Below are 27,747 nucleotides of genomic sequence, written 5' to 3' on the forward strand. Positions count from 1 at the left end.
CAGAGACCGTGTCGAAAGACAGAATCCTGGGCATCAGGAGAAGCGATGTGTAATGCCCAGGACGTCCTCAGGGCAACAGCCGTTTTCTCCCCAAAGTGACGGGGGGGCCTGGGTATCTCTGTTTGTTACGTGTCCAACTCGTGTTTTTTGCTCAGGTTGCGATCCTACTGAGTTGTGGGATCGAGTCCCAGGCTGGGCCCCTGCTCGGCAGGGGGGTCCCCTTGAGATTCTCGTCCCCAGCCCCTCTGCCCCGGCATGGGCGCTTGCTCGCTCTCAAGTCTTTAAAAAAGAAAAGGCCGTAAGTCTGTGGAATGACCTACTTTGACGAAAGAAAAGTTTTCAACCACAGGTTCTGTATCCAGCAAAGTTGACTCTCAGATCGTGGGGGAGCTTAAGATCGTCCCCGAGAAAAGCCGAGGCTCTCCCGTCCAGTCAGCCTGGCGTGCACGGTGCGGCCGTGGGAGCCGCCAGATGGGAGCGGAGGGGCCCTCGCGAGGGAGGCAGGAGGGGGTCTGGCAAAGACCGCCGTGGGGCTCCAGAAGCCGGGGTCGGGTTCTGTTTGCAACTCCAGCCTGCACCCTCCAGCCTGCAACGCCTCAGCGACACGCGTCCGGCAGCGCCACGTGTACGACGGCCGCCACCTGAAGGGGCAGCCGGGAGCCGCTCCGAGGTCAGGGGGTGAGCGCGTGGAGCTCGCGTCCGCCGGGAGGACCGCGCCGCCAGCCGCGGCTGCTCCTGCCTCTCCACGCCCGGCGAACACGCGGCGGCAGGTCGGGAAGGAAGTGGAGGCCGCGAGCAGCCCAGAGAACTCGCCAGACCCGCGGGCGGGACGGCAGCCTCGGCAGCCTCGCCGCAGTCGGGTCCCCGCCCTTCGGAGCTGCGTGGGGAGCGCTCCCAGGCTCTGCCGGAGGTCAGGACGCAAAACCAGTATTCCTGTGTTTCTGAAAATTGTGAAAAAATAGTATCTTTGAGCCACAGTGGAACGAAGCTGGAAGTCAGAGGACAAATAAGAGAGAAAACGGGCAAATTCATAGATCCGTGGAAATTAACACGCTCAGTGGGTCAGAGAGGAAACAGAAGGGCAATTTTCAGAATTCTGAGCTCCATGAGAGCAAAGGCACAAAATACAGGATTTATGGGAGGCAGAAAAAGTCCCGCTCAAATACAAGTTTGTAATTCTGAATGCCCGCACGTGGGAGAAGGAAGACACTGGGTTCCCGGCTGGCGCGGTAGATGAGACACGAGCCTCCTGATGTCAGGGTCATGAGTTCAGGCCTCACGTTGGGTGTAGAACTTCCTTAAAAAATAGTAAAGGAAGAAAGATCTCAGATGAATGCCAAACTGTGCACCTTGAGGAGCTGAGAAACAGGAAGCCAACAGCCAGGAGCGGGACAGAGGGGTCGGACCGGGAGACAGCACAGTCCCCAAACCGGAAGTCGGTTCTTTGAAAACATCGGCGAAATTAATGAATCTTTAAGGTGACAACAAAAAGCAGGCAGGCAACTAAAACCAGAGTCGTAAGCAGGGGCGTTCCCGGTGACCGTACAGAAACGGCAAAGGCCGTAAGACACTGTGACAGAAAGTCGTACGCCGACAGGATTGATAATCTTGAAGACGGACAGGTGACCTGAGTTAGCTCAGGACGACAGAGGAAACGTCAACAGACTTAGAAGACACAGACCGAATCAGTCGTTGAGGACGGAGGGAAGCCGGGAGCACGCGGCTTCCGTCAGCCTCACCGGACCTTCGAAGAGTCGGGCCGCGGCCGGTGCGCCTCCTGGCGCCTGAGACTCTTGATCTCGGGGGTTGCGAATTTGAGCCCCTCGCTGGGTGTAGAGACTACCTTAAAATCTTTTCAAAAGTAATGTTTTGAAGAATTCTCACCAATCTGTCTCAGACCTTTCCAGGACATTGGGAGGAGGGCGCTCTCGAACCGGTCCTGTGAGGCCCATATTACCTTGATACCAAAACCAGATACATTTCGGTAAAAGACGACGACGAACCCCAAACACAGGACCGGGCCTGGTTCCCCAAATGCGTGGGCTTTGGATGGAGGATCAAGACCCAGCTTTGGCCCCCATGATGTTGGGAGGAGGGTTTCTGGACCCCCAGACGTACCCGCGTGGTCAGGGCCACCGGGCGTGGCAGGACAGTCAAAGGGAATCCGAATGCACGTGTCTGGGTCTTCCGGTGCCACCCCAGGCGTGGAGGCGCTGCCCGGAGGGTTTGGAGGGAGAACATGGTAAGCCTGCGGTTGGGGTATTAGTGTTGGAGCCTGGGCTTGGAGGAGGGGGTGGGAGCAGGACCAGCCTGAGGAGAAGCTGCCATCCAGGGGGAAGGAGCTGCGAGTCCTCGTGTCTTGTCCTGGCCTCTACCCTCCAGACACCACGAAGACCCTGCACGGGCACCTCTCTACTCAACACAGGACAGGCAGCCCTGGGTGCGGGCACGAGGACACAGGAACAGGGACACGGGGATACGGGGACACGGGAGATTGGGGACACAGAGACAGGATGGGGAGACAGAGGGATAGGGACAGGGGGACAGGGGGGCACAGGGACGGGGACAAGAGGGTAAGCACAAAGGGACCTGACACGGGGACACAGGGACACAGGGACGGGGACATGGGACGGGGACACAGGGACTGGGACATGGGACGGGGACACAGGGACTAGGACATGGGATGGGGACGCAGAGACGGGAAGGGGGGCACAAGGGTGGGCACAGAGGGACAGGGGGACGAGGGCACAGGGTTGGGCACAGAGGGCGAGGGACACGGGGACATGAGGAACACAAGGGTACGGGAACAGAGACACAGGGACGGGGACACAGGGACACTGGGACAGAGGGGCACGGGCTTGTGGGGACACAGGGCCACAAGGATGGGGACACAGGGACACAGGGATAGGGGCACTGACAGGACATGGGAATAGGGGCGGGAGGGCAGGGACACAGGGACATACAAGCGGGGACAGGGACTCTGGAGGGATTGTGGTGTGGCACTTGGGGACCGTGGGGGACCACACCCATGGGGTGGTGTGACATGATGGACAGTCATTGTCACCATGCTGGTTGTCACGGTGACAGTCCTGCGACAGCATGAGGTCCCCACTGCTCAGTCCGGGCCTGTCCTGGGGGCCTAGGTTCCCAGGCCACAGCCCGAGGTCAGGACCCCAACCCAGGCCTGTCCCACCCAGCACCAGACAGGGCGGGCCCAGGCAAGCCGAGGTCATGCTGGCCCGGGACAGTGTGGGGAGCGGGCGGGGTGACTCCCCTTCCCTCTGCAGCCTGGGGCAGGGGTGGTTCTGGTTCCTGGCCCCTCCCCCGGGTCCAGGCCTGTCTGCTGGGGGAGAGGCGGCCCCTCCCGGGCCCCAGTCTGACTGAGGAGCCCCTGGAGGTGTTCCTGGACGGTCGGTGGCTCTCGGTCGCAGCCTGGAAGAATGGGGGGGGGGAGGCCAGACAGTGGCGGGCAACAAAGCAAGGTTCACTGAGTGGCCAAGGACAAAGGCCTGTGGGTTTGCTGGCCCGTGAGCCTGTCATCCCTTCAGGTTCCTGTCTTCTCTGGGGGGTGGGCGGGGAGGCTGGAGGGCTCCCCCCCCACCCCCGTGGGCGTAAAACCCTCTCCAGGGTGGTTTGTCTCAGGTCCGGGCGTGTCCCTGCCAGCCTGTCCTTCATCTGCAGCCGGTGGGGGTGTGTGTGAGAGGACCCCTAGGTCCTAGCGGGACCTGGAACCCCCGCCCCCAACACCGGGCGCTCAGCAGCCACATCGCTATGTGCCCAAGCACCGGCCCGCGTGGCCGCGCCCCTGCCACAGCCCCAGGCCCCTTGCGGTCACTTGGACAAGCCCCTCGCTCAGGGCTGCTGGCCTTCTGCCCCAGACCCCTTCTTCCCGCTGCCACCCACCTGCCCAAGACTCCCGCTCCTCTCCCCAGGGAGCCCACACGGCCCTCGAGTCAGCCCTGTGGGGGAGGCGCCCGGAGGAGCAGCCGGGCCGGCCGCTGCCTCCCTGCGGCTCACCCCTAGCTGGAGCCCTGGGCGGTGGCCCCTGGAGGGTGAGTTGGGGGGGCTGAGCACATGTCCCCTGTCCCGGCCCTCCAGCCCTCTCCTGCTTCCCACGTCCCCACGGGGACTGTCTCCATGGGGACGCGGCAGGTGGCAGGAACCTTGAGACCCAGGACGGAAGGCCCGGTAGGCAGGGCAGCGGGAAGGCCGGGCGGCGCCCAGCACACCCCCCCCTCCGCCCTGCAGTCACGTGAGCGTGGCGGTCACATGACCGCATCCCGGTCCCCAGGAAGATGGGCGCTCAGCCGTGGCCTGCCTGGCGCTGGGCCCTGACCCTGCTGCTGGTGCTGGGGCCGCGCTGCCTGGAGGCTGGGGGTGAGTGCGGGCCCGCGGGCATCCCCCCATCCCGCCCTGCGCACCCCTGCGCTGAGCACCGCACCCCTCCAGCCCCTAGCGCCCTGGAGAGCGACTTCCAGGAGGGCTACTTTGAGCAGCTCCTGGACCATTTCAACTTCGAGAGGTTCGGCAACAAGACCTTCCCCCAGCGATTCCTGGTGTCAGGTGAGGTCACCCCGGGGGTGTCGTGGGCCCCGGGGGTCCTGCCCCTCGCCTCACCCACCCCTTCCTGACTCCGCCCGCAGAGAAGTTCTGGAAAAAGGGCAAGGGCCCCATGTTCTTCTACACGGGCAATGAGGGGAACGTGTGGTCCTTCGCCAACAACTCGGGCTTCATCCTGGAGCTGGCGGCTCAGCAGGAGGCCCTGGTCGTCTTCGCGGAGCACGTGGGTGCCGGTGGCGGGCGCGGGCCGGGAGGGCGGGCGCGGGGGGAGCCCGTCTCAGTCCCGCCGCTGCCCCCTGCAGCGCTACTATGGGAAGTCACTGCCGTTCGGCGACCTGTCTACGCGGCGCGGGCACACGGAGCTGCTGACGGTGGAGCAGGCCCTGGCCGACTTCGCCAGGCTGATCCGCGCGCTGCGGCGCGACCTTGGGGCCCAAGACAGCCCCGTCATCGCCTTCGGTGGCAGGTGGGTCCTCACCCCCCTCCCGCTGCTCCCTGAGCCACGCATGCGTGCGTGGCCCCTGTGGGACTTGGAAGTCTCGGGGCCTCCCGGGGGCACCGTGGGGGCTGGTGCCGGGGAGGCCGGGGTCCTGGCCGCCACGGCCCAGCCGCCGTGTCTCCGCCCAGCTACGGGGGGATGCTCAGCGCCTACATGAGGATGAAGTACCCCCATCTCGTGGCCGGCGCTCTCGCGGCCAGTGCGCCCGTCGTGGCTGTGGCCGGCCTTGGCGACGCCTACCAGTTCTTCCGGGACGTCTCGGCGGTAAGCCAGGGTTCTGGGCCCCGGGGCTGGGCCAGGCCGTGGCAGCCGCAGCCACAACCCTTCTCTCTCCAGGACTTTGAGGGCCAGAGTCCCAAGTGTGCCCAGGGCGTGCGGGATGCGTTCCGGCAGATCAAGGACTTGTTCTCGCAGGGAGGTGAGGAGGCATGTCCCCTTCCCCCTGCCCCTCCCTCGGCCCCACCCACACCCAAACCGCGTGGTCCCGCCTCCTCCTGACAGCCTACGACACGGTCAGCCGGGAGTTCGGCACCTGCCAGCCACTGTCCAGCCGGGAGGACCTGACCCAGCTCTTCGGGTTCGCCCGGAATGCCTTCACGGTGCTGGCCATGATGGACTACCCGTACCCCACCGACTTCATCGGGCACCTTCCCGCCAACCCAGTCAAGGCAAGAGGCTTGCTCCCGACACCTGGAAATGCAGGCAGGGATCTGGGCAGGGCAGTGTCCAAGGACAGAGAAGTGCCCATGGGATGGCCAGTGCTGGACGGCTCAAGAGCTCGCGGCCACTCTGGAGCCCAGGACCAGGGCAGGGTCAGCTGGGAGGGGGCCGTAGGCCGAGCGGGGGTCTTTGGTTGGCTTCCCCAGGTTGGCTGTGACCGGCTGCTGAGTGAGAGTCAGAGGATCAAGGGGCTGCGAGCCCTGGCTGGTGCGTCTGCCCCTCGGCCCTGTGCCAAGTGTCGGGGGTGGACATGGCTTGGGGGCAGACGCCACGTGGAGGCGACGTTCCCAAGCAGTCAGTCCCTGGCCCGGCTTGGCGGGGGTGGGGGGGTGGGGGGGGTTGCGTTCCACAGGTTCTCTGAGAGGCCCTGGGCGGGGGCGGGCCCCACTCCCAGCCACGCCCTGCCCTGTGGGGGGGGCGCATCCTGAGGGGCGCAGGAGCTGCCTGCGCAGACCCCAGGAGTTCCACACCTCGCTGGGCGCCCTGGCCTCTCCAAGAGGCAAGGTGAGTGTCCGGCCCCGGCCCAGCGCCCCTGTCCGCCAGGGCTGGTGTACAACTCCTCGGGCGCCGTGTCGTGCTACGACATCTACCAGCAGTTCCAGGCCTGCGCGGACCCCACAGGCTGCGGCTCCGGCTCTGACGCCAGGGCCTGGGATTACCAGGTATGGGGCTGCCGGCCGCGTGGGAGGTGCCCGATGCGGTCTCCCACTCTCCTGAACTCGGTGTGGGGCATCCCGCAGGCCTGCACCGAGATCAACCTGACGTTTTCCAGCAACAACGTGACAGACCTTTTCCCCGAGCTGCCCTTCACGGAGGCGCTCCGCCAGCGGTACTGCCTGGACACGTGGGGTGTGTGGCCCCGGAGGGACTGGCTGCAGACCAGCTTCGGCGGGGACGGTGAGGCTCAAGACGGAAGCACCCTTCCCTCCGCCCCACGCAGACTGGGCTCCCCGATCCAGCCCCATCCCCACCCCCATGTGTGTCTCTTGCAGACCTCAAGGCTGCCAGCAACATCCTCTTCTCCAACGGTGACCTGGACCCCTGGGCAGGGGGCGGGGTGAGTCACAGCCTGGGGGCTGCTGCGGGCTGCTCGGCTCTGGCCAACCCCGGGGGCCGTCCTGGACGCTCCCCATGGGTCTGCCCGCCTCCGCACCTGGCTTCTGTGCGGCCTCCGTTTTCCCTCTAAGGTCGTCTCCTCCTCCCTTCTCTGGTTCTTCCCCTTGGACTACCTTTGAGGGGGGCGGCCAGAGGGAGGGGGAGAATCACAAGCGGACTCCCCGCTGAGCACAGCCTGATGGGGCGCGACTCCACCACCCCAGGGTCAGGCCCTGAGCCGAAATCCAGAGTCGGACACTCACGGACTGAGCCCCCAGATGCCCCCTCCCCTTGGTGTGAACTGACAGCTGGTGCCCTGAGCTCCTTCCTGACGAGGCAGCTCGAGGCCAGGCTGTCCCTGGGAGCTCCTGCTTCAGCTGCTCCCCCGTGGGACACAGCCCCCGGCAGGCCGCAGCGGGTGGGTGGGGTGCAGGGGTGGTTGGACCGAGGCCCACGGCGCACCAGACGGACATCCTCCGACAGATCCGGACTAACCTGAGTGCGTCAGTCCTCGCCGTCACCATCCAGGGGGGCGCCCATCACCTAGACCTGAGGTGCGGTCCTGCCCGGGAGGGGTGCTGCGTGTGGCCTGGATCAGTTGGCCGATGGGCCGGGGAGGGCCGGGGCTCAGCCTGCTGCCCCACTCAAGCCCCCTGCCTGCTCCTTAGAGCGTCTCATCCGGAAGACCCCACGTCTGTCCAGGAGGCTCGCGCGTTTGAGGCCAGGCTCATCCACAAGTGGGTGGAAACAGCCAGACGTGATCAGCGGCGGCAGCCGGCCCAGCGTGGGGGACTCGGAGGTTGAGTGCTCCCCAGCCGAGGCCCACAGAGGACTCCAGGGGAGCATCTCAGGGCTCTGGGGTGAGCAGCTGCGGAAGCATCGGGCAGCCCGGGAAGTGCGGTGTGGGCTGAGAGAGCAAACGTGAACACAGACTAGAAACCAGCCGCACGTTTAATAAAACAGAGCCCGCAGTTCATGTGTGGTCTCAGGGCATGGTCGGGGGCACCTTGCAGCCAGCCCAAGCATCCTTCCCAGCACCCCCCCAGCCGTGCCTCTGGGGGGCCAGGCCTGGGGCTGCAGCTCCTCCTCCGCGGGGGGCCCAGTCCCTATCCCACCCCTGGTGTGTGGCGATGGGAGGTGAGGTACCAGAGCCCACATGGGAGACAGGCCGCGCACCCCGTTCCAGGCGCGAGAGACCAGATGTCGGGTCAGGAGTACATGGCAGCCCCAAGGGCAGCCAGTGGACACGTGCAGTGTTGAGACAACCGGGAACACGGCCAAGAACCCAGGTCCTGCCAGGCACTGGGAGCCTGGGCCGCCAAAGGCACCGTCCACTAGCAGTGGAGACCCTGGCAGCTCAGTGCCCCAGAGAGAGGACCTGAGCCTGTGAGGCTACCTGGTCCCAGGAAACAGGGTCCCCCAGAAACCAAGGTTTGTCTTTGGAAAAGCGCCGCAAGTCAGGGCTCAGGGGTGGAAGTGTCAGGCTCCTGAGCCAAGTGGCGGGGCTACAGGGACACCTAGACCTACGGACACGGAGCCCAGGACGCAAACATCGCCGGGATGAGCAAGGGCAGGGCGGCAGGTACCACAGGAACGTGGACTTCATGTCCACGCTGGTTCCCCAGGCTGCTGGTCACAGTGGGAGACCTGACCTCCGAGCAGAGTGCGAGGTGTGCCGTGACCACAATGGCTAGACCCCGACCCCAGCTGAGCACAGTCTTCCACACAGCGGAGATAAGAGCAAACCTACTTTTATGCTGCCCGGAAAGTCCACTCTAGCAGGTGGTCCGGGAGCAGGACGCGCCCGCCCACCCTCCCCTCCCGCCCCTTCAGGGCCGGGGGAGGATCCCTGAGTCCAACGTGTAAACGCCACAGCCCGCCAGATGCCCGGACTCAGAGGTCACAGACGCCCTCAGACCCTTGGGTCCGGGCAGGTCGCAAGCTCTGAGACCACTGGCTGAGTCACATGTTGGGCTGTCCCTTCAGCTCTGGTCACTGCCACGATGTCGGGGGACCCAGCGCACCCCGGGGAGATGACCAGTCACCTGGGACCGTGAAGCCCGCGCACGGGCTGACAGTAAGACATTCAGGTACAAGGAATGTGAGTCATGATTCCAGTTTCCTCGGGAAGCAGGAGGCTCCCCTAGTGGACGGGACCACCGTGATTCACGGGGCTGACGTTATAACACCATCATCATGAGAGGCTCACACAGGATACCCAGTGGTCCTGCCCACCCGGGAGGCCCTGAGATGCTCAGGCCCGGGAACCTCTGGTGTCTCCATTCACCCAGGCCTGGACCACAGGCAGCCGGCCGACTGGACACTACAGGGCCATAGGCCAAGGACAGTGGACTGACCCAACCAGGGGTCTACAGACAGGCTTCCATAAACACAAGACCTGGGAAATGTTGGGGTGGGGCCCACGGGGCAGTCACGCCCCGTCCGGCGGGGCCCAGATGGGCAAGGGGTGGGCCTCGGTGTTGAACACGTAGGCGTCCAAGCTGAGCAGGCTCGGGTCGTCCGAGAAGAGCAGATACAGGTACTTAAGCGTCTCCCCCAGAAAGAAGCTCTCCATCTTGTCCCTGGGCTGGGGGTTGAGGGGATCCTGGACGTTGCTGATGGAGGAGTAGCCGCCCGAGGGGACCTGCACAGGGCCGAGACGGCGGCGTCCGGGCTGCGGCCACAGCCGGCTCCCCACACGGGCTCGGTCCTTGCGACGGGACCAAGGGACACCCCAGCCCCGGAGCCCCAGGCGCCCCCGACTCCGGAGGCCACGGCGAGCCTGCCCCTCCCCCATGCCCGCGGCCCGGGGCGAAGGGGCCGGCGGGGCGGCGGGCAGGCAGCTCACCCGTGTGTACGCGTTGAAGCTCTGCAGGATCTCCCAGCCCCAGTCCTGGTACTTGGGGTCCCCCGTGAGGCGGTGCAGGTAGAACAGACTCTCCACCGTCTCGGGCCGCAGCAGGTTGTGCCTGTCGGCCGGCTGGGGGCAGGCGGGGCGGGACACGGGCTGAGCTCAGACACGGCCCGACGGCGCCCCCACACCCAGAGGCCGGCCCCGGCTCACCTTGACCTGCACGTCCTTGCGGTCGTTCTGGGGGTACAGGTTAAAGTGCACGATTTCGGGGCTCAGCCCGGTCTCCATCTGGCGGTTCATCTGGTAGCAGGTGTCCATGAGCGCCCGGGCCAGCGCCATGTGGTCAGCGGGCAGGCCGTGGTGGGCGCCCAGAGCCAGCGTCCCTGGCAGGAAGCACACCAGGTGGTCCTGAAATCAGAGCGGGTCCTCACCACGGCGGAGTCTGTGGCCGCGTGGGGGCGGGGGTGGCGGTGACACCGGGGATGGTGCCTCCCGAGTCCCCAGGAGTCAACGAGCCCGAGCGGGGACGTCTCAGGGTCCACTCGGGCAAGCGGCTCAAGTACAGGCCCAGCACGCGACGCTGCACGCGAGCAGGGCAGAGGCGGGGGAAAGACACCGCCTCCCGGGGAGCAGACGCTGACCCGGGTCTCCCCCCTCCCCCACCGACACCGACGGGCTGCCGCAGTGCTGGTGGCAGGCGACCAGGAGCCGGGCCCAGGGCCCAGGGGACAGTGAGGGTCCCTGGGAAGCGGTGGGGGTCGGGGGAGCGGTGCCCGGGACCCAGGGGGCGCAGCCAGGGACCCAGCGCAGACCTCGGGTCCCCCTCAGCTCCTCCTGCCGCCCCCACCCCAGCCCAGGCCACGCGACCCAGGCGCATGCCCACGGCCAGAACTTCGGGGCTCTCTGCAACGTCCTGGCTCACAAATCGGTCCCAGCACGGGACGCTGCCCGGGGGTCGGGGGTCGGGGGTGGGGGGGGATGGCTGAAGCCCCACCCGCCCGGGCTGGCTCGAGCGCACGCTCACCATCTTGGCGCTGAACCGGCCGTGGGCGAGCTCCCCCACGAAGGCGAGCTTTCCGGGCTCAGACCTGCGCAGCAGGTGCCTTCGGATCCCCTCGATGGCTTCCAGGTAGTCTTCCAGTAACCTGGGCAGGGCGGCAGGCCCCGTCAGCTCAGGGCCAGCCGGGCGAAGGCCCCCTCGCCCCGGCACCCAGGAGCGGCCCCGTGGCCGTGAACCACCCAGCACACCCTAGTGGCTCAGAGGCCCGGCCCTGTCTGAGGCGGCGCCAGGCTGGCCCGGGGCTGGGGGCGTTCCTCTCAAGCGCCCCGTCGGACGGCCCGAGACCGGCCTCCGCACAGCCCCCGGACCCCGACGTCCCCACCGGATCCCGGTGTGACACCCCAGTCTCTGCCCACAGCCCCGGGGGTTCTGGGTGGCGTCAGCCCCAGGGGGTTCTGGGTGGCGTCAGCCCCAGGCTCCATCGTCGGGGGTTTCCACACCACACGGTGGAGCCCAGGCGGCCACGGCCGCCCTCTTCTGGGGGGGCGTGTGCACGGTGGCCTCCGCGACCGCGCAGCCGGTGAGCTAGGGGCCCCTTGGACAGGCCCCGACCGGCACTGGGGAGCCTGGGCCTCAGCGACCAGCCAGGTCCCCTCCTCCTGGACACGAAGGCTGTGCCTGGAGAAAACACGCCCCTCGCAGGTTGGCCGAGTGCGGGCCGGCACGGCGGCTGCCCGACCGGGACCCCGGGACGAGGGGAGCCGTGGGGGAGCTGCGGGGTGCCGCGGGGAGCCCGCCCCCGCCGCGCGGCAGAACCCGGCCTCACTGGGGCTCCTGCTTTCCGCCCTGGACCCACTGCTTGAGCAGGTACTCGTAGTAGCTGTCGGCCCGGGCGCCCAAGGTGAACACGCCCGGGTGGGTGAAGCGGCCGCTGTGCGTGTCGATGAACATGGGCACCAGCCCGTCCTTCTTCCCCGGCAGCGAGTGCACACGCCGCGTCACCTCCTCCGCGGCCTCCTGCGGCAGACACGGGAGAGCGGGCGTGAGCGAGGGGGCGGGCGGGCTGCACAGAGGGGCTGCATCCGCCCCCACGGGACGGACCCGCTCCCCGCCGAGGAGGGAGCAGGCCGCCGTCCCAGCCCACGGCGCCCCTCGCCCAGCTGCTGCCCACAGCGGCTTCTGAGAGGGACCCAGGCCCCGTGGGAACCCAGTCCGTGCCCGCACGTGTGGCCGCCCCGAGGGCCCCACTCATCTTGCAGACGTCAGGGGCGGGGGGGGGTGGGGGGTGGGGGCCGTGTCCAATGACCGAAGGCCTGGGCCCCATGACCCCTTGCCCAGGCACGGCCGGCTGCTCCCGCCGGCTGGAGGGAAGGCAGGCACGTCGGCTTCCGCGCCAGGGCACGCGGCTCACCGCCCCCGGGGAGCTCCAGCACACCCTTCAAGAGCCCGCCCGCCTGGGCTGCTCCCAGCTCCCTGCCGGGCCCCCGCGGCACCTCCGCGCCCGGGCTTCGCGTGCATCCGGTCACCGCGCCCAGGAGCCCACGCGGGGAGCCGTTTTCTGGGCTCCGCCAGACGCACGCGCCCACGCCTACCCACAGAGTCCTCTCGGGTCGCCGGCCACCACGGAGACCCGGCAACCACGGAGACCCGGCAACGGGCACGCACTCGGCTAACGCCCCAGGAGCAGGACACGTGCGGAGCCACTGGACTAGGCACCGCCGACGGGACGGCCGCCACGCTGTGGACAGGCAGGGAGGGCCCCGCGCGCCCCTGTCTCCCCAGGACACACACGGGGCCAGCGAGCGTCCGGAGAACGCCGCACCCAGAAAGCAGATCCGCGGCCACCCGAGGCAGGCCCACCGACAACGCGCCAGCGGCCATGCAAGAGCCGGGCCCGAGCGTGGCGGGAACCTGCTCCTGGGGGCCGGCCTCTCGCGACACCCACGTGGGACTCAACCCGACGGGCGGGGCCGGCCAGGACCTAGACGGCTCGGGCCCCGTCCACACGGCGGGCTACCGCTAGGGGCGGGAAGGGACAGGTGGGACGCGCGCCACGACACAGACGTAACCCGTGGGCGCCTTCCCCGCGGACGCGATCGTCCCCCGTGGCGACCAAGCCCGACACGGGCGGCCCGGGCCGCAGAACCTCACCGCGCAGGACGATCAGAACCGAGAGCCCCCACTGCCACACACGCACGGGACACAGGGCTCGCGGCCGCGGCCCACTTCCACGGGGAGGATGTCGTGCGGGCGTCAGAGCTCGCCCACGGCTGCGCGGTGGGGGAGGGGAAACGCAGTGCCACGGACACGTGGAGAGTCGCCACTTCACTCCATCGCGAACCGCCGGCACGCTGTGCCGAGTCCCGAAGCCCCCCTCCCCCACGGCGAGGAGAGCGGCTCCGCCAGGCGGGGCCGGGGACTCGCTGCCAACAAGGGCCCAGGACGGGCGTGCGGGTCAGGAAAGCCGCAGCGCAGCTCCCTTCCTCCTGCCTCCTGCCGACCTGGCTGGACGCCCCTCCCTGCGGGCTCCGCTGCCCCCGACCCCACGGCACGTGGGAGGCGGGCGGCTGGGACCCCGAGGACACGGACCTGCTGCAGGGCAGTGAAGGGCAGGGCCGGGGCGAGGACTCGGCCCCCAGGTGCCGACTCGACACCCCAGCCTCTGTTGTCCCCGGCAAAGTGGGATCTGCCAACGAACCGTGGGGAAGGGGAGAGGACACGAGAGGGGGCGTCCCGGGGCGGCCCGGCCCCTCCGTACCTGAAACTTCTTATTGCCCGTGAGGCGCGAGAGCTCCCGGAACTCCAGCTGAATGCTCGTGACCTCGGCCACCGTGCTGTCCGAGGTCCAGCGGGGCGGGTGGGCGGCCCCGGTGCCGATGTTCACGTCGGAGTACGGGATCTTGGAGGGCGTCTGGAACGCAGGCATGAGCCGATTCCCAAAATCCTCCTGATGCGCAGCACAGCGGGCAATCAAGCTTCCCTGCCGCACGGCGGACGCGCCTCCGTCCCCCGGTGCCAACCCATCCCCCGTTCCCGTCCAGTCACGCGGACGGACACGGGACTTTACCGGCCCCGCGCGGCCTCCACGTTCCGTGGCCACCAAACCAAGCTGGCCCTGGGGAGCTCCGAGAGAACGTCCCCGCGAGCCGTGGGGACGACAGGCAGGGCGACGACCTAACGCGCGTGTGCGCCACCAAGGCTCCGGCAGGGGAGCGGGAGCGCTAGGGACAGACCCCCCACCCGGCCCGCGCCCCCGAACCCCTCCCCAGATCCCGGGAGCCGAGGGACAGCCGCTCGCACGCCCACGCTCGCTCGGGCCCGTCCCCCTGCGGGCGCCGGGACACTCACGGCCTTCTTCAGGAAGAGGTCGTCCCCGGACAGGTGGTAGGCGCTCAGAAGCCCGCCCAGGATGCGGATCGTGCTCTCAAACAGGTTGACGTCCACGTCCTTCTGGAACCGCAGCTTCTTAGACACCCACTTCCTGGCCTCTTCGAACTCTGTGACACCAAACGGTGTGGGGAGGGGAGCGCATCGGGGGGCCTAGCGTGCCCCCGTGACCTCTCACTCGGGGGGCCCGTGCATTCCCGTGTCTCTCTCCCCCCTCCCCTGCCCCCCGCCCCCTGCAGGCTTGCCACATCCGGTCCCTGGGCGAGGGGAGGAGCCCCCGCGACGTCAGGCGCAGAGAAAGGGAGCCCGGGCGCGCGCAAAGACGGGCCGTCGGCTGTGGACGATCCCGGCACAAAGGGCCACGTTGAGTGATTCGGCGGGAGTCTCGGGCCTCCTCAGACAACTTAAAACACGCCTCCGAAGTCCCAGCTCAGAAATAACCAACGACGCGGGATCCCCGGGCCACCCGATCAGCGTGGCGTAAGGGGGACGTGAGGGAGAGACGCGGGGCGCGGACCGCCAGTGGCATCACGTGCCGCCTCCCGCCACAGGGCCCCTTCCGGCTGCGACAGGGGAACCGGCTGGAACCGGCCCTGGACGCCGGTCGTCAGGCGGGAAAGCCACCACCCATGCCCAGCGCGTCCGATCCCGCTCCCACGAGAAGGGAGCGCGCGCCAGATGGGAACAGCAGCGTTTCATCCCCCGCCCCCGCCCCCGCCCCCGCCCACAGCTCGCGCACCCGAGAGTCACCCCAGGAGACCTTGGCCGCGAGCCAGGGAAGGAGCGGATACCTTTTTTCAGGCCCAAGATCCACATGGTGTCCAGGGCGTCAATCAGCGTCAGGCCCAGGCCAAACCACTCGCTGAAGGACCTGGACACAGGTTTCAGCTCGTCGTGGCCCCAGGCAAACTTGCGGTACCCGGCCCACGCGTGGCGGAAGGCGTCGATCACGGCCCTCTGGCGCTCGTTCGGGGAGGCTGGAGGGAAGACAGCAGGTCGCCAGGACCGGTGCCGGTCAGGGTTCAGACAGGGCCCCTCGGCAGCCCCACACGGAACGGGGTGGGGGAGCAGCAGGGGACGCCGCCCAAGGACGGGCCCTCACGGCTGGACGCAGCTGCCAGGGCGGCGAGGCCTCTGGGGCCAGCACGGGACAGCGTGGTCTCCCGTGTGCCTCCGCCGGGGGCCCGGGGGCCACACGCTGAGCCCCCGACGGCTGCGCCGTGCCCTTCGGCCTCGGGAGCGTCGGGCGTGCTGGCGGCTGCCGACCTGGACCGGAGCGCCTCGTCTCCCGGGTGCCCCGTCGCACCTCATCGTCCCCGGGCGTTTTCGAGGACGACCTAACGCGCAGCAGGCGCACCCACGGCCGCCCTGGAGCCTTTCCGGGGTGCCCTCGCGACTCGTGTGGGGGACGAGGTTTCTGCCCCCACACCGGGGAGGACGGGGCACGAGTGACGGAGCCACCACGGGGACACAACCGTGCGTGTCGATGGCGGCCCCGCAGGTGGGCGCTCGGGGCGGTCTGAGGCCGTCCGTGTGGACACCCGCGGCGCTGCCGTCTGTCCTCTAAGCCACACGATCGCTCGGCGTCCCCCACACGTCCCCCTTCCTTCAGAGGCAGCAGCCATCGGGACCGGAGGGTCACAGCCTGGGCCCCAGACTCGCTGACCTGGAACGAGCTCCCGCTCCACCAGCCCAGCCCATGGCCCTGGCCGTGACCGGCCCCGCCTCAGCTCTGCACGGGACTCCCGACACGCCTGCGCCCAGAAGGCCCTCCACCCCGGTGCCACCGCGGCGGACCACACAGACCTGCTGGGACCCGAGACGCAGAGGGGCGGCTGCGTCCCCACGTTCCCCAGGCACCACCCCCCAGCCCCCCCCCGTGGCACAGACGCAGGCTGGGAAACGAGTCTCTCGCCCACATGGGCGACCGGGGGCTGCAGCGATGGGCCGCCAAGGAGCCCCGTGTCCTCTCCAGGCTCTCAAGAGATCTGCGGCCCGCCCGGGTGTCACGGGGGACCAGCACTCGGAGGGACGGCAGGTGCTCCCCCGCTGGGCGTCCACGCGCCCTCCTCGTCAGAATGTCCAGGTGAGGCCCAAAAGGGTGCCCGTGGGGTCTTACCTGCCTGGTTCTGAATCCTGGGGGCCTGGGAGGAAGGTCTGGGGGGCGCCTCCGCCTCCCTCGAAGGAAGTTGGGTGCCCGGCTGCGGCTCAATCACCGCTCCCCTCCAGCTTCAGGCAGAGAAGGAAGAGCAGTCAGCCAGCCTGAGGGCGGAGACGGAATCGCCCCCAGGTCCCGGTCGCCCGGCGGGGCTCCCTGCTGCCTGCCACGCTGGGCTGGGCAGGACGAGCAGAAGGCTGGTTCTGCCCGCCCCACCCCGCCCCGCCCCGGACCCTGCCTGCTCTGAGAACCACCTGTGCCCCAGACGTCGCGCTCACCCTCCTCCTCTTTGGTTTTCAGAAAACGCCAGACACGCGGGCTTCAGCGTCTCTGCACGTCCAGCCCCGCCTCGGACGCTCCTCGTACCTGACCACCGTTCTCCGTGTGCTTCCTTCCCGACGCGCGCCACCCACTGCCTCGTCCCTCCACTTGGTGTCGTCCTGCCTCCTGTCCTCGGAGCCTTCACCGGGGGCTCGAATCTGCAGGTTGGGAGGTCCCCGTCGGAGATGCCTTTGAGGCTTCTAGATAAAAACAAGAATCACCCGTGAAAACAGCTCAACTGCCTGTGGGCTGCCCTTCCTTCGCCCCCCGCCCCCGGCACGCTCCCCGATCAGGCCCAACCCCGAGGAGTGTGTGAACCGGCTGGCAGCACACGGCCCCAGAGGAAATCCCTTTCGTGTCTCATCCCGACACGCAGATTTGGCCGGGAGATCCCGGCCCTGGCCGACAGGGATGGAGGTGTGCCAATGGGCCGGCGCAGCCCTGGATGGCGGGTTGAACTCCTGGCCCGGGATGCTCCCAGGCTGTCACAGACCCTAAAGGTAGCAAGAGAGGGTCAGGACCACAGCCCCGTGCATGGAGCCGCAGAGAGAATACGGCCGCGGGCCCGTGCCCGGGGACTCCTGCGCTTCACCCTCGGGATGCTGTGGCGAGGGCAGGGCGCCGGGTCCAGGGACGGAGCACCGGGGCCCGGGAGCAGCCAGTGCTCGACAGAGGGCGGGACGAGGCGCCTCCCCCGAGGTCGGGAGGAAGGCCCCTTGGGAATCGGGAAAAACCTCTGCTTCTCAGCGTCCACGGGATCTGTGACGACGTTCACGACTGATGTGCCCGGGAGAAGGGGGTCTGGCCGAAACAGAGCACCGAGGCCGACCCAGGTCTGGGGGACCAGTGCTGGAGTCCGAGCAAGAGACAAAGTCCAAGTGGCCTCCACGAGGGGCTCCCAGTCCCCAGGCCTGGACCAGGGAAGGTGTGCATATTAACCCCTTACCGTCCAGGCCCCTGCTGGACACCAGAGACTGGATCACAGACCCCCCCCCACCCACACACCTCTGGAAATGTGTCTCTCCGTGGGGAAACACGCCAGGCTGGCTCTGCCTTCCCAACCGTTAGGGCAGAGACCGTGTGCGAGGGAGGGACCAGAAAGAGTAGAAGGAACGCCCGCCTGCCCTCCCTACGAGGGAGAACACCCGCTTTTTCACACACAGCTCCCGAATGAGACAGTTTGGAGCGTGGCCTCCTGCGGCTCCCCAGGGCAGCCCCGTAGGGCCTGGCCTGGGCAGATCCCGGCCCCCTGCCGGGTCCAGACCTGCTGAAGCTTCAAGTCCCTGAGCAAGCCCAGCTCCCCGGGCCTTGGGCACTTTCATCCAACTCAAGCGCTGCTCTCCGGACCCCGCCCAGAACCAGCAGAGTCTCACAGCGGCTTCCCCGACCCCGGGACCGGCGCCAGCCTTATCCCTCCCGGCGGCGACTGCTCTCCCCTCGCAGGAGGTTCGCCTGCCTGCCCCCGCCAGCCCGCAGCTCCTCCAGGCAAGGGACGGGTCCATTCTGCTCGCCGGCAGACCCAGGACCTGGCGCGCCAGCAGGCGTTCCAGAAGAGCGAAGCAGAGAGCATTCCTCTTTCCCGCCCCAAGGGTCATCCTACGGGCCCAGCACCAGGAGCGTGACGCTCAGACGTCACACAGGCGGGGACAGAGAGAACTCTCCCCCGTCTACCCGAAACGCCTCACGCTGTTCCCAGACGCTTGTGGGACGGAGCCCGGGGACGACCCCACGTGGAGGTCACCCGACGTACCTGCGGTAAGAGGCCCGGGAGGTCCTCTGCTTTCCGAGGAGCTGGCAAGACGGGCGGGTCCGCTGGTCTCCTCTTCCGCTCCTCCGCGGACCGGCCGTTCCCCGCTAATCGAGAGAGGCGGTCTTATCCCCAGCGGCCCACACGGCCCGCAGCGGCCTCCGAGCGTGTGGCGCAGCCCGTCGAGACAGGCGAGACTCCTCACGAGGGACAGCGTGAGCCCCGGGGAAAGCCCCGGAAACGAATCCCACGACGCCAGAGGAAATCCAGCCTTTCTGAAAGTCCTTGGCAGCTCCGGTCCTTCGCCCAGGCCACGCCCACACATACGTGGGCCTTCAGCTCTTCCCTTCCGGGGACCACAAAGGGTAGGGAGCAGCCCGCGGGCTTGAGCCCCCCGCAGCCGCTCCTCAGCCTCCCTGCTGCAGGCCAGGGCCCCCACAGAGACATTCCCCAGGATTCCCCACACGCTCCCCAGCACTCCGCCCGGGGGTGGCGGGGGGCCCTCCAGACCCTGGGTAAGACGTGTGCGCAAGTTCCGGGGACGCGTCCGGACCGGGCCTGTGACCTCCCGACCTCCATCTCTCTGCGCCGCCCAGGGCCTGGAGGTGCCGGGACTCCGCCAGGCACCGAGCAAGCCGTCGCACCGCGGGAAACGCACAGCCACCTGCCAGCCCTACAGCCGCCAGCGCTCTGCCCCTCCACCTCCCGCTTCTGCCCCGCCGGCCCTCGGGGACACACGCAGACCCGCGCGAGGCGCTGGTGGAGCCCATACCTCGCCACTGGTCAGCCACGCTGGCGTAGGACAGGAGCCCGCAGAGCATCAGGCACGTGAGCAGGAAGAGGATCACGTTCCGCTGCAACCTCGACAGCTGCTTCCACTTCTGAGGGGCGGAAAGCAGGGAGGCTCCTCACTGAGAGCGACCCGACCGCGGACCTCCCCACCCGCCGCCAGCCCCGCGCGGCCAGGCGCTCCCCAGGCCCGGGGTCTGCCCCCCGGGAGGGGCCCTCGGCCGGGCCGGACCAGCCGCCGCGCGGGGAGAGCACAGACGCCCGCAGCGGGCGCGCGCCGGCTCCGACTCCGGCCGCCGGCGGGGCTCCCGCCTCGCCGCCCCGACCGACGGCTCTCGGCGCGGGGCACCGCGCGCCGCCCCCACGCCGCAGAGCCCGCGGCCCCGGAGAGGCGGCGGCAGGCCGGCCCAGCGCGCCCCGGCCCGGCTCCCCGGCGGCCCCGCGCCCCGGCGCCTCACCCTCCAGCACGAGCGCCGCCGCCCGCTTTTGCTGCCGTCGTAAGTCCGGTCGGCGCTCAGCGTCACCGAGACAAAATCCCGAGGCGGCGCCGCCGGCGGCGGCGGCGGCGGGTACATGACAGCGGCGGAGGCGGCCCGGGCGGCCCCGCCCACTGGCGGCGTCAGGAGGCCGGGCTCTGACAGGGGCCCGGGACTTCGCGGGTCGCACACCCGCGGGCAGCCATCGCGGCGCCGTCAACACCCCGCCCATCGCGAGCGCGGCCAATGCGCCTGCGCCGCGCCCTCCTCGCCCCACTGCGCCTGCGCCCGCCCTCGCGTCCCCGGCGCGCGCCTCTGTTTACGTCCCACTGCGCCGGCGCACGACCTCCCGTGCGCCGTGACCTCACGCCCTCCACGTTAGCCGGCGCGCGCCTGCGCCCAGCTCGCCGCCCGGCGCCCCCTGCTGCGGGGCTCGACTCCCGGTCGCGGCCGGACGGCCCGGCCCAGAGCTAGGGGAGCCGCGGCGGAGTCGGGGCCGGCGGGGCGGCGGCTCTCCGGGGCCGTCCCCGGGGCGAGCTGGCCACGCTGGCCACCCCCGCAGCCCGCTGTGCGCGCGGCCCCGCTCCGCGGACGCGCGGAAGGGCGGAGCGGGCTCGCGGCGCCGAGGAGGGTCTGCGGGGCTCCCGGCCCCGCGGTCCGGCTGCGGCCCTTCCGCGTGGGCCTCCCGCGCGGCACCGTGGCTGAGCCTGCCCCAGGGCGGCGCTCGTGCCGTCCGGTCCCCCTGCCTCCTAGAGGCCGCCGCCGCGGGTCTGTTCCCGCACCCAGCTCGGGGGCCGGCGGTGCCCGAGCGCATCCCTCCCTGCACGTGCGGTCGGCGGGAGCCCTGGCCCGGAGCGCTGGGCCGAGGGACGGGGCGGGTTGTGGGCCCACCCCCAGGTGGCGGGCCCGCGGGCTTGTCTCGGGCGGCCCGGAGACCGTGGGGAAGAGCTGGGCGGGGGCACGAGGGGACCCCTGGGCAGCCCCGAGCAGGTGCAGCCGCAGATCGGCGTGTGGGCTCTCGCTCCCGGCACGGACCGAGCCGCGGCCCGCGGGTTGCCGTTCGGACACGCGCTGCTCAGAAACCGCACTCGCCGGGCCGGGGACGCTTCAGCGCGTCCCGACTTTATTGGAAAGGCGCCCTCCTCCCCGCCCCCACCCGGGGGACACCCGGGAGTCCGGCAGTCTGTGGAGAAGTCAGCGGCGTGACGGGTGGTCTGGGATTCGAGGCTCTAAAGGTAGCCTGAGGGACAGCATGGTGGGGAGGGCCCGTCCTGCCTCCTGGGTGCGCAGTGGGCACGGGGACGCGGCCCTCCCCGCGTTCCTGGTCCGGTGGCGCCCCCGAGCCTGTGAGCTGCGAGTCCCGCTGCGCCAGGGCGGCTGCCCCGGCCCCGCCCACCTCCGTGCGGCGTTTGAAACGGGATGTGAAGGTGTAAGGAATTTAAAATACACCGCGCCCTTCAAAGCGAGCTGTTCCGCAGTAGTGTTTCCAGCTGGTGTAGGAAAGAGGCGGCAGGGCCGTTCAGCTGCGGGGGGGAGGAGCTGCAGCTGTGGGCAGGACCCCTGACCTGGCGGGCCTTCCTCTGTCCGGGCCCCTTGCTTGCCCGTGGAGCAGCTGAGAGAAGGCTCCTGAGGCACACGCTTCAATTCTGAGGTTTGCGGAGGACCGGCAGAGCCTGGGGGGAAGCAAAGTCCTTCTCTGGGCTTTGGGCGTGGCCCTGCCCTCGTGCCCAGGTGGGGTGCCTGGACAGGTCTACCAGCCGGCAAGCCGCTGGAGGAGTCTGCTGCATCTGAACCCCTCCGGCCGGAGAACGTCCTCCCCCTGGGGAAAGCACAGCTTGGGCAGGGGTGTGGGCTGCCCTGGCGGGGGCGGGCGGAGCGCACCAAGGGCTGGGGCCGGCTGCAGTGCATGCTGCCCTCCACCTCAGTGGGGAGCGTGTGGCCCCTGTGTTGCTCTCTGGAGAAGGAAAGCGGACCCGGGTCCCGGAGCAGCAAGGCCAGGCAGGCGCTCAGGGCCAGGGCCTGTGGGTTTGCCCCGGCCTCCGTCAGGGTGCTGGGGTGCGGTGCGGGGCCGCGGGCACAGAAGCGGAGGCTGTGCCTCCTGCCGGGAACCCGGAGGAGCCTGAGCACCCAGGTTGTTGCAAGCTACTGGCCAGCTGGCCGGGGGACGGAGCTCCCTGGCCGGTTATACCTCAGCTTGAAGAACCGCCTCGTGAGGCCGCAGGCGTTGGGCCCACTGGGTCGTGGGGGAAGCCCGTAAAATTCAGCAGCCCGAACCCACCGTCCACGTGGCCGGGGAGCCGAGGCGTCCAAGGGAAGCTGAGAGGAACCAGCTTCAGATGTGCCGGCTGTGTGTGGGTTGGGGCTGGTGGAAGGTGGGGGCTGGGCCCTGACACGGTTCAGCTGCTAGAGGAGGAGGGAGGGGGCAGCTTCTTGGCCGTAGCACCCTTCGAGGTGGGATAGAGGGACACTGTCCCATTCTCTTTGCCTCATATGTGCATCTGCAGAAAAGCTCGAGCGTCTGATGCCCCTTCGGAGGTGGATCTGCATATAGCGCTAGAGATGCCACTGGTCCTCAGGTCTCCACTCAAAGAGACAGGGTCACTGCTCTCTCCAGGGATGCCACACCTCTGTCTCCCACCCAGACCCCACAGGCCAGAGAACAGCTAAAGAGCCCTCCTCGGTCCACAGCAGCTTTTGGGTATGTGTTCCACAGAACCAAGGATGGGGGAGAGGCCCCACCCTGGTGGAGAACCCTGCGTCCCCACCTCTCAGGCCCTGGGGTTTGCAGTCCTGGGAGTGAGTCAGGGCTGTAGGACACTGGTCTGGTTCTCATCCAGGATGAGTGGGGACCGGAACTCCCGGCCTTGTAGGTACGGCTCCAGACCCTGGAAACAAGGAAGTCATGATGTCCACTATTCAGCTCTCAGTCCTTAAGGGGGTTACAAATTCACCTTGAGCCAGTGTGGGGTAGGGTGAGAAAGGCTTCCAGGAGCAAGGACTGGACGCCATTTCTAGCCCCAACCCCTGATGAACCCTTTGGGCAAGCTCACACCAGATCTTCTCAAGAGGGTTGGGGCCAGCTTTTGTCACTCAGCAAGGCGTCCTTAAATCTTCCTGGCTGGAACCCCAAACTCTGACCCCACCTGATACTCCCTTACTCCTCCAAGAGTATGACAGCATTTTAACTCACCACCCACCCCATTCCCGGAAGATCCTCTGTATCTTAAGAAACTATTTGCCGGGGGGGCGCCTGCGTGGCTCAGTGGATTGAAGCCTCTGCCTTCGGCTTAGGTCATGATACCAGGGTCCTGGGATTGAGCCCCGCATCAGGCTCTGTGCTCAGCAGGAAGCCTGCTTCCCTTTCTTTCTCTCTGCCTGCCTCTCTGCCTACTTGTGATCTCTGTCAAATAAATAAATAAAATCTTGAAAGAAAGAAAGAAACTATTTCCCAGAGCTCCTGGCTGGCTCAGTCATTAAGCAACTGCCTGCAGCTCAGGTTATGATCCCAGGGTCCTGAGACTGAGCCCTGGGTTGAGCTCACTACTCGGCGGGAAGCCTGCTTCTCCCTCTCCCACTCCCCCTGCTTGTGTTCCCTTTCTCGCCATCTCTCTGTGGAATAAATAAATAAAAGCTTTAAAACGGGGGGGGGGGCACCTGGGTGGCTCAGTGGGTAAAGCCTCTGCCTTCGGTCAGGTCATGATCTCAGGGTCCTGGATCAAGCCCCACATCGGGCTCTCTGCTCCGCAGGAAATCTGCTTCCCCCAATCTCTCTGCCTGCCTCTCTACCTACTTGTGATCTCTCCCTTTGTCAAATAAATAAAATGTTAAAAAAAAAAATAAGTAACAACTATTTTCTTATCAGTAAACTGAGTCAGAGCTCTTTCTGCCCTAGCACCCACTTCTGTCCAGCGCCCCCCTCCGGATCACACATGGCCCACCCCAGAAAGCCCATGTGGGCCGATAGGCTCTCACCTCTCCGGAATAGGACACCAAGGGCGAGATCTCACAGATGGCGGGAGGCTCTCTGCTGCCGGGCGGGCTGTGGGAGTCCATGGGTCAGCACCTGTTCCTGGGTGCATGTCCTGGGACTGTCCTTGCCTGACCCCGCTCCCAAAGCTCTTTTCTCAGCTAACCCCCCTTTTTCTGCACACTCCGAGCCCTCAGCAGACTGCCTCTGCCCAAGCGATAGGCTCTTACTTGGTTGGGAAAACAGCCCACAGCACCGGGGCTTCCAGATGGAGGAGGCGGCTACAGACAACCAAGGACACAGAACCCTACTGTCCTGTGCCTTGCCCGCCCTGAAGTGTGACTTGCCTTGCCAGCTTCCACATGTCCCACCTCGGTCTTGGTCAGGAAGGGTGGCAGCCGCCCACCCGTCCCCAGGCCCTGGGCCGACCTCAAGGGGCTGGCCCCATGCTGCAGTTGGTCTCTGTATGGCCGGACAGGGCCCCTGGCCACCTGCACTCAGCGTGGTTCAAGCTCGAGCCCCAGCCACGGCTCAAGCCGCGGCAGAACCAGCAAGGCCCTGGGGCTGGGGGCTGGACCCTGACACCCTTGTCTTTAGGGGAGCGTGCTGAGACCCACACTCACCTAGGTAGTTCCGGGAGCTGGGCCCCGCCAGCATCCAGGAAGCGGGCCCCTGCCCGCAGGGCCCAGCGGTAATGCTGCATGAGCAGGGCACGCCGGGCAGTGGCGGGGTTGTCCCTGGCAGCTGAGGCTGCGTTCTTCAGTGGAGAGAACTCCTCCTCCCGGGACACCTCAAAGGCCACAAAGCTCCTGTGGGGGAAAGAACTAGTGACCGGAAGTCCTGGCCTAAAGGCCTTGGTCCTGGGCAGGTGCAAGGTGCACCGGGCTCCGATGACTAAGTGGGGTCACCTCCATGGGGGAGGCCCCACAGGGACCGCATGTGTCTTTGCTCCTAATTTCCCTGGGGCTACATGAAGTCCTTCCATCCCCTCCCGCCAAACCCCCAGATCCTCGGACCCCAGGGTGAGGGCCAAACCCCGAATTCCCCCACCCAGCTGGCCCGGAAACAGCCTCCTCACTCCAGGCCAGGAGCAGCCAGAGGGCTCAGGAGGGGCACAGGTAGGTCTCCCAGCCCTGAAGACCGCGGCCATCCCAGACGCCGCCAGGCTCACGCCATAGCGGCTGTTTCCTCTGGCCTTCTCCCTGGGCCTGCTTTGGCCCCTACTCCCCACTGCAAAGGGGCACTCCCACTGCGTCCCCCGCAAGCCTCCACTTCCCAGCCCAAGGCCTCAGAACCCACCACCGATACAGAAAGAGAAAAAAAGAAAAAAACGAATGACTTCTACCACTAACTTAGCAAACTGGAACACATCAAACACAAACTTCTCCATCTTTATCCCGTTTGGTTTTATCGGCTTTACCGGATTTCCCTCCTCATCCACGTATGGGACCTTCTTCACAGCCACGTGTGGCTTCAGCAAGGGCTCAAACTCGCTGGGGGCACAGGAGGACAACAGAAGGAAAGACAGTTCAGATGGGATGTCCCGGGGAGCCCCCTCCCCACCTCTCCACACAGCCAGCCACCCAAGATAGCTGGCAGGAGCACTGGGTGCGGAGCCCGGCCTCTGGGAGGGCGGGGGTATCCCTTCCACCCGCCCCCAGCCCCCCCAACCCCGCCCCACCAAGTCCGAGAGGGATGGACAGGCCCCACTGGCCACATCCCTGCCCAGATGACATGGCAGGGGGCAAGCCACGGGGTAAGAGCTGGTGCGGGAAAGCAACAGCCTCCGCACGGAAGAGCAGGCCAACTCGGCCCAGAGCCTTACAGCACCCGCTGGGGCTCTGGGGCCCCGGTCAGTGCGGGCGACACGCCACTGTGGCCAGCACCGGCGGCCACCTGCGGAGCACACCTGCTGACCATCCGGAGGAAGTCTCGCGTGAAGAAGTGGTTGCAGATGTTGCCCAGGCCGTAGAGCAGACTCCCGTCGGGCCCGCGCAGCTGCGCAGTCTCGGGGCTGATCTCGCTGTACTCCACCACCTGAGGGACCCCGTCCACCTGGCACACCACACCCACCGGCTCCTCTGGGTACGCCTTTTCCACCACCTGCGGCCAGGCCAGGGCTGGGAAGGCTGGTTGGGGCGGGGCCAAGCAGGCCGGGGGCGGGGCGGGCTTGAGGGGGCGGGGCCAGGCCGGCAGGGCGGGCTCACCTTCGCCCCGCAGTCTGCGCCGCGAAGCACGCAGAAGCCGATGAAGACGGGGTCAGCCAGCCGCACGAGGATGTTGTCCACACAGTACACGTGCACGAACTCCACTCCCCGACGCTCCATGTCCTCGAGAATCTGGTGGTCTGACAGGGCACAGTACAGCCCCCCGTTGCCATCTGCAGAGGGAGAGAGGGACCATTTTCGAGGGATCCCCCTGGGCTTCAGCCTTATCTAGTCCAGGGCATGCTGGAAGCAGGGGAGGCCCCTTGGGGCTGGACCTTGTACCCGAGGCAGCTCTCTGTCACTCTCCAAGTAGCACTCTGGTTGTTTCATGTGACAGATAGGAACCAAGGCCCAGAGAGGAGAGGCCACTCACCCGGGACCACACAGCCGTCAGGCGTAACATTCTGGCCTCTGCCACAGTCCTCCCGACCTCTAATTCGCTCCTTGTTCTAGGCCAGGCGGTCCTTCCTGGGCTCAGGGGTGTGGCATACCTGGGGCCATGGCAACTTTGTCTTTCTGCTCCAGGATGGCCTTGCCGTCGAAGGTCACTGCAGGCAGCATGTGCTGCTCAAACATGATCACGTTGCTGGGATCCAGGTGGAAGAAGTCATGCTCCCTGAAGAACTTGGCCGTGGGCCCCAGTGTGAACTCACTGGTCATGATGTACCTTCGAGGAGAGGCGAGGCTGAGCAGGCCACTGGAAGGGCCCAGGGCCGCTCGGATACGGGGCTCCAACAGCGGCTGGCCTGGGGTCCGGGCTGGGGCTGGGATTCAAGTCTGGATGCTGCGGGGGCAGGGGATTGTTCTGGGGACCAGGTACCGCAGAGAAGGCGCACCAGGGGACGGTGCAGCGGGTCCCGTGGCGCTGGCCAGCAAGCTGCTCCACCCGCCGAATCCGTTCCGCCTGCAGCTGATACAGGGTCTTCCGGCTCGGCAGCCCCACCTCGTACATGCCTTTGGGATAGGTCACGCCCAGGCGGGTGCCCTGCCCCCCGGCCAGCAGCAGCACGGCCACCTTGTTCAGGGAGATCTGGCGGAAACCTGGAGGGGCGGGGTGCCTACCATGAGGGGACACCTGGGAACCGCCACATAAGCCCCCCCCCGTTCACCTCGGAGCAAGCCACACGTGTCTAGGACTCGAAGACTTCTGACAGTCACAGAAGAGAAATTCCCAAGTAACATTCTGATCCCCTGTGGGCCAGGTGGGGTCTTGATGATGTGCTTCAGGGTTCATTCCCAGCCTAGGTCCCTCAGAGGCAACACCAGGTCAAGCTGGTCAGAGCAGAGCAGCGGGGGCCTCGGGCAGGCTTCCCTCCAGGAGCGCCTGCCTCACCTGTCAGGCCGGGAGGCCAGGAGTGCACCTGGGCCAGCGCTGATGCGAAAGGGAGCCTGTGCGACTGCGCGAGGATTCGGGCGGCCAATTCCCTGCGGGCTGGGCGGCTGGCCAGACGGGTGCGCTGCACGAAGCACTCTCCCGAGGGCCAGTCCTCTGGGGGCGGCTGCACCCTGGCCGCGTTTGGAGCCCCACAGCCCCGTCGCCAGCTGCGAGTGAAAGGGGACTCCACAAAGGAGTAAGGTGCGCTCGACTCCTCCAAGTACAACCTCTCCGGTCAACCCCGCTCTGGGCCAGGCCCCCTCCGCCGGCCAGGCCCGCCCCGCTTACCTTCCTCCTCCCAGAGTCCCCGCATCTCCGGGTCGCACCGGCTCGCGCTGCCCACGCACTCGGGGGGCAGGGGCCGCAGGCGCGCGGCCAGGTCGGGCGGCGGCCCCGGGGGGTGCGCGCAGGCCGCAGCGGCGCGCCGGCAGTGCTCGCGCAGCGCCTCCGGCTCCAGCGCCCCCAGCTCGGCCAGGAGCGCGGCGCGGGGCCCCGGCGGCAGCTCGGCGCAGAAGCGCAGCAGGTGTTCCTGGCCCGCGCGCTGCAGCCGGGCGCGCACCTCCCGCTCCGAGGCCATGTCGCCGCCGCCGGC

At 67.6% G+C, this 27,747-nt stretch overlaps 3 protein-coding genes across 7 annotated transcripts; 1 reads left to right on the forward strand and 2 right to left on the reverse strand.

Annotated features, from left to right (window-relative positions):
- The first annotated feature begins 4,251 nt into the window (after positions 1–4,251).
- On the forward strand, positions 4,252–7,850 carry DPP7 (dipeptidyl peptidase 7). 3 transcript variants are annotated; one of them, XM_044264457.1, is made up of 13 exons: positions 4,255–4,377; positions 4,450–4,563; positions 4,644–4,783; positions 4,863–5,026; positions 5,188–5,323; positions 5,396–5,477; positions 5,561–5,727; positions 5,926–5,986; positions 6,323–6,441; positions 6,520–6,676; positions 6,772–6,836; positions 7,358–7,428; positions 7,543–7,850. In XM_044264457.1, exons 1-13 carry the CDS (start codon positions 4,296–4,298, stop codon positions 7,676–7,678), a joined length of 1,494 nt encoding a protein of 497 aa, XP_044120392.1. In that variant the 5' UTR covers positions 4,255–4,295; the 3' UTR covers positions 7,679–7,850. The 3 variants fall into 3 exon arrangements, with proteins under 3 accessions (XP_044120394.1, XP_044120392.1, XP_044120391.1); XM_044264456.1 differs by having other exon boundaries at positions 4,255–4,563; XM_044264459.1 differs by lacking the exon at positions 7,543–7,850 and having other exon boundaries at positions 4,252–4,563; positions 6,552–6,676.
- LOC122917072 (endoplasmic reticulum mannosyl-oligosaccharide 1,2-alpha-mannosidase-like) lies at positions 7,808–19,798 on the reverse strand. Of its 2 annotated transcripts, none has more exons than XM_044264455.1 (13): positions 19,589–19,798; positions 19,114–19,222; positions 18,345–18,448; positions 16,640–16,794; positions 16,235–16,344; positions 14,907–15,092; positions 14,077–14,225; positions 13,487–13,675; positions 11,555–11,745; positions 10,753–10,873; positions 9,939–10,136; positions 9,723–9,854; positions 7,808–9,518 (listed from the first exon to the last, which is right to left on the reverse strand). In XM_044264455.1, the coding sequence occupies exons 1-13, from the start codon at positions 19,703–19,705 to the stop codon at positions 9,306–9,308; spliced, it is 1,974 nt and encodes a 657-aa protein (XP_044120390.1). In that variant the 5' UTR covers positions 19,706–19,798; the 3' UTR covers positions 7,808–9,305. The 2 variants fall into 2 exon arrangements, with proteins under 2 accessions (XP_044120390.1, XP_044120389.1); XM_044264454.1 differs by having other exon boundaries at positions 13,487–13,639; positions 19,589–19,605.
- Positions 19,799–20,694: 896 nt separating this feature from the next.
- Positions 20,695–27,732, reverse strand: UAP1L1 (UDP-N-acetylglucosamine pyrophosphorylase 1 like 1). Of its 2 annotated transcripts, XM_044264461.1 has the most exons (10): positions 27,444–27,732; positions 26,617–26,821; positions 26,272–26,447; positions 25,781–25,953; positions 25,483–25,676; positions 24,926–25,066; positions 24,197–24,382; positions 23,579–23,645; positions 22,372–22,491; positions 20,695–21,279 (listed from the first exon to the last, which is right to left on the reverse strand). In XM_044264461.1, the coding sequence occupies exons 1-9, from the start codon at positions 27,730–27,732 to the stop codon at positions 22,408–22,410; spliced, it is 1,515 nt and encodes a 504-aa protein (XP_044120396.1). In that variant the 3' UTR covers positions 20,695–21,279; positions 22,372–22,407. The 2 variants fall into 2 exon arrangements, with proteins under 2 accessions (XP_044120396.1, XP_044120395.1); XM_044264460.1 differs by having other exon boundaries at positions 20,695–22,491.
- Between the last annotated feature and the right edge of the window lie 15 nt (positions 27,733–27,747).

Source organism: Neovison vison, chromosome 9, assembly GCF_020171115.1.
Source record: "Neovison vison isolate M4711 chromosome 9, ASM_NN_V1, whole genome shotgun sequence".
In the NCBI taxonomy this organism is placed as follows: domain Eukaryota; kingdom Metazoa; phylum Chordata; class Mammalia; order Carnivora; family Mustelidae; genus Neogale; species Neogale vison.

Coding starts and splice junctions, on each gene's coding strand:
- UAP1L1 (XM_044264461.1), bottom strand. CDS start 27,732: ATGGCCTCGGAGCGGGAGGTGCGCGCCCGGCTGCAGCGCGCGGGCCAG. Junction 26,822..27,443: donor GGGACTCTGGGAGGAGGAAG/GTAAGCGGGGCG, acceptor CCGCCCCTCCAG/GTTTCCGCCAGATCTCCCTG. Junction 23,646..24,196: donor CAGCTCCCGGAACTACCTAG/GTGAGTGTGGGT, acceptor GGACTCCCACAG/CCCGCCCGGCAGCAGAGAGC.
- LOC122917072 (XM_044264455.1), bottom strand. CDS start 19,705: ATGTACCCGCCGCCGCCGCCGCCGGCGGCGCCGCCTCGGGATTTTGTC. Junction 18,449..19,113: donor CGTGGCTGACCAGTGGCGAG/GTATGGGCTCCA, acceptor TCTCTCGATTAG/CGGGGAACGGCCGGTCCGCG. Junction 16,345..16,639: donor ACACGGAGAACGGTGGTCAG/GTACGAGGAGCG, acceptor CTCTGCCTGAAG/CTGGAGGGGAGCGGTGATTG.
- DPP7 (XM_044264456.1), top strand. CDS start 4,296: ATGGGCGCTCAGCCGTGGCCTGCCTGGCGCTGGGCCCTGACCCTGCTG. Junction 5,728..5,925: donor TTCCCGCCAACCCAGTCAAG/GCAAGAGGCTTG, acceptor TGGCTTCCCCAG/GTTGGCTGTGACCGGCTGCT. Junction 6,837..7,357: donor ACCCCTGGGCAGGGGGCGGG/GTGAGTCACAGC, acceptor ATCCTCCGACAG/ATCCGGACTAACCTGAGTGC.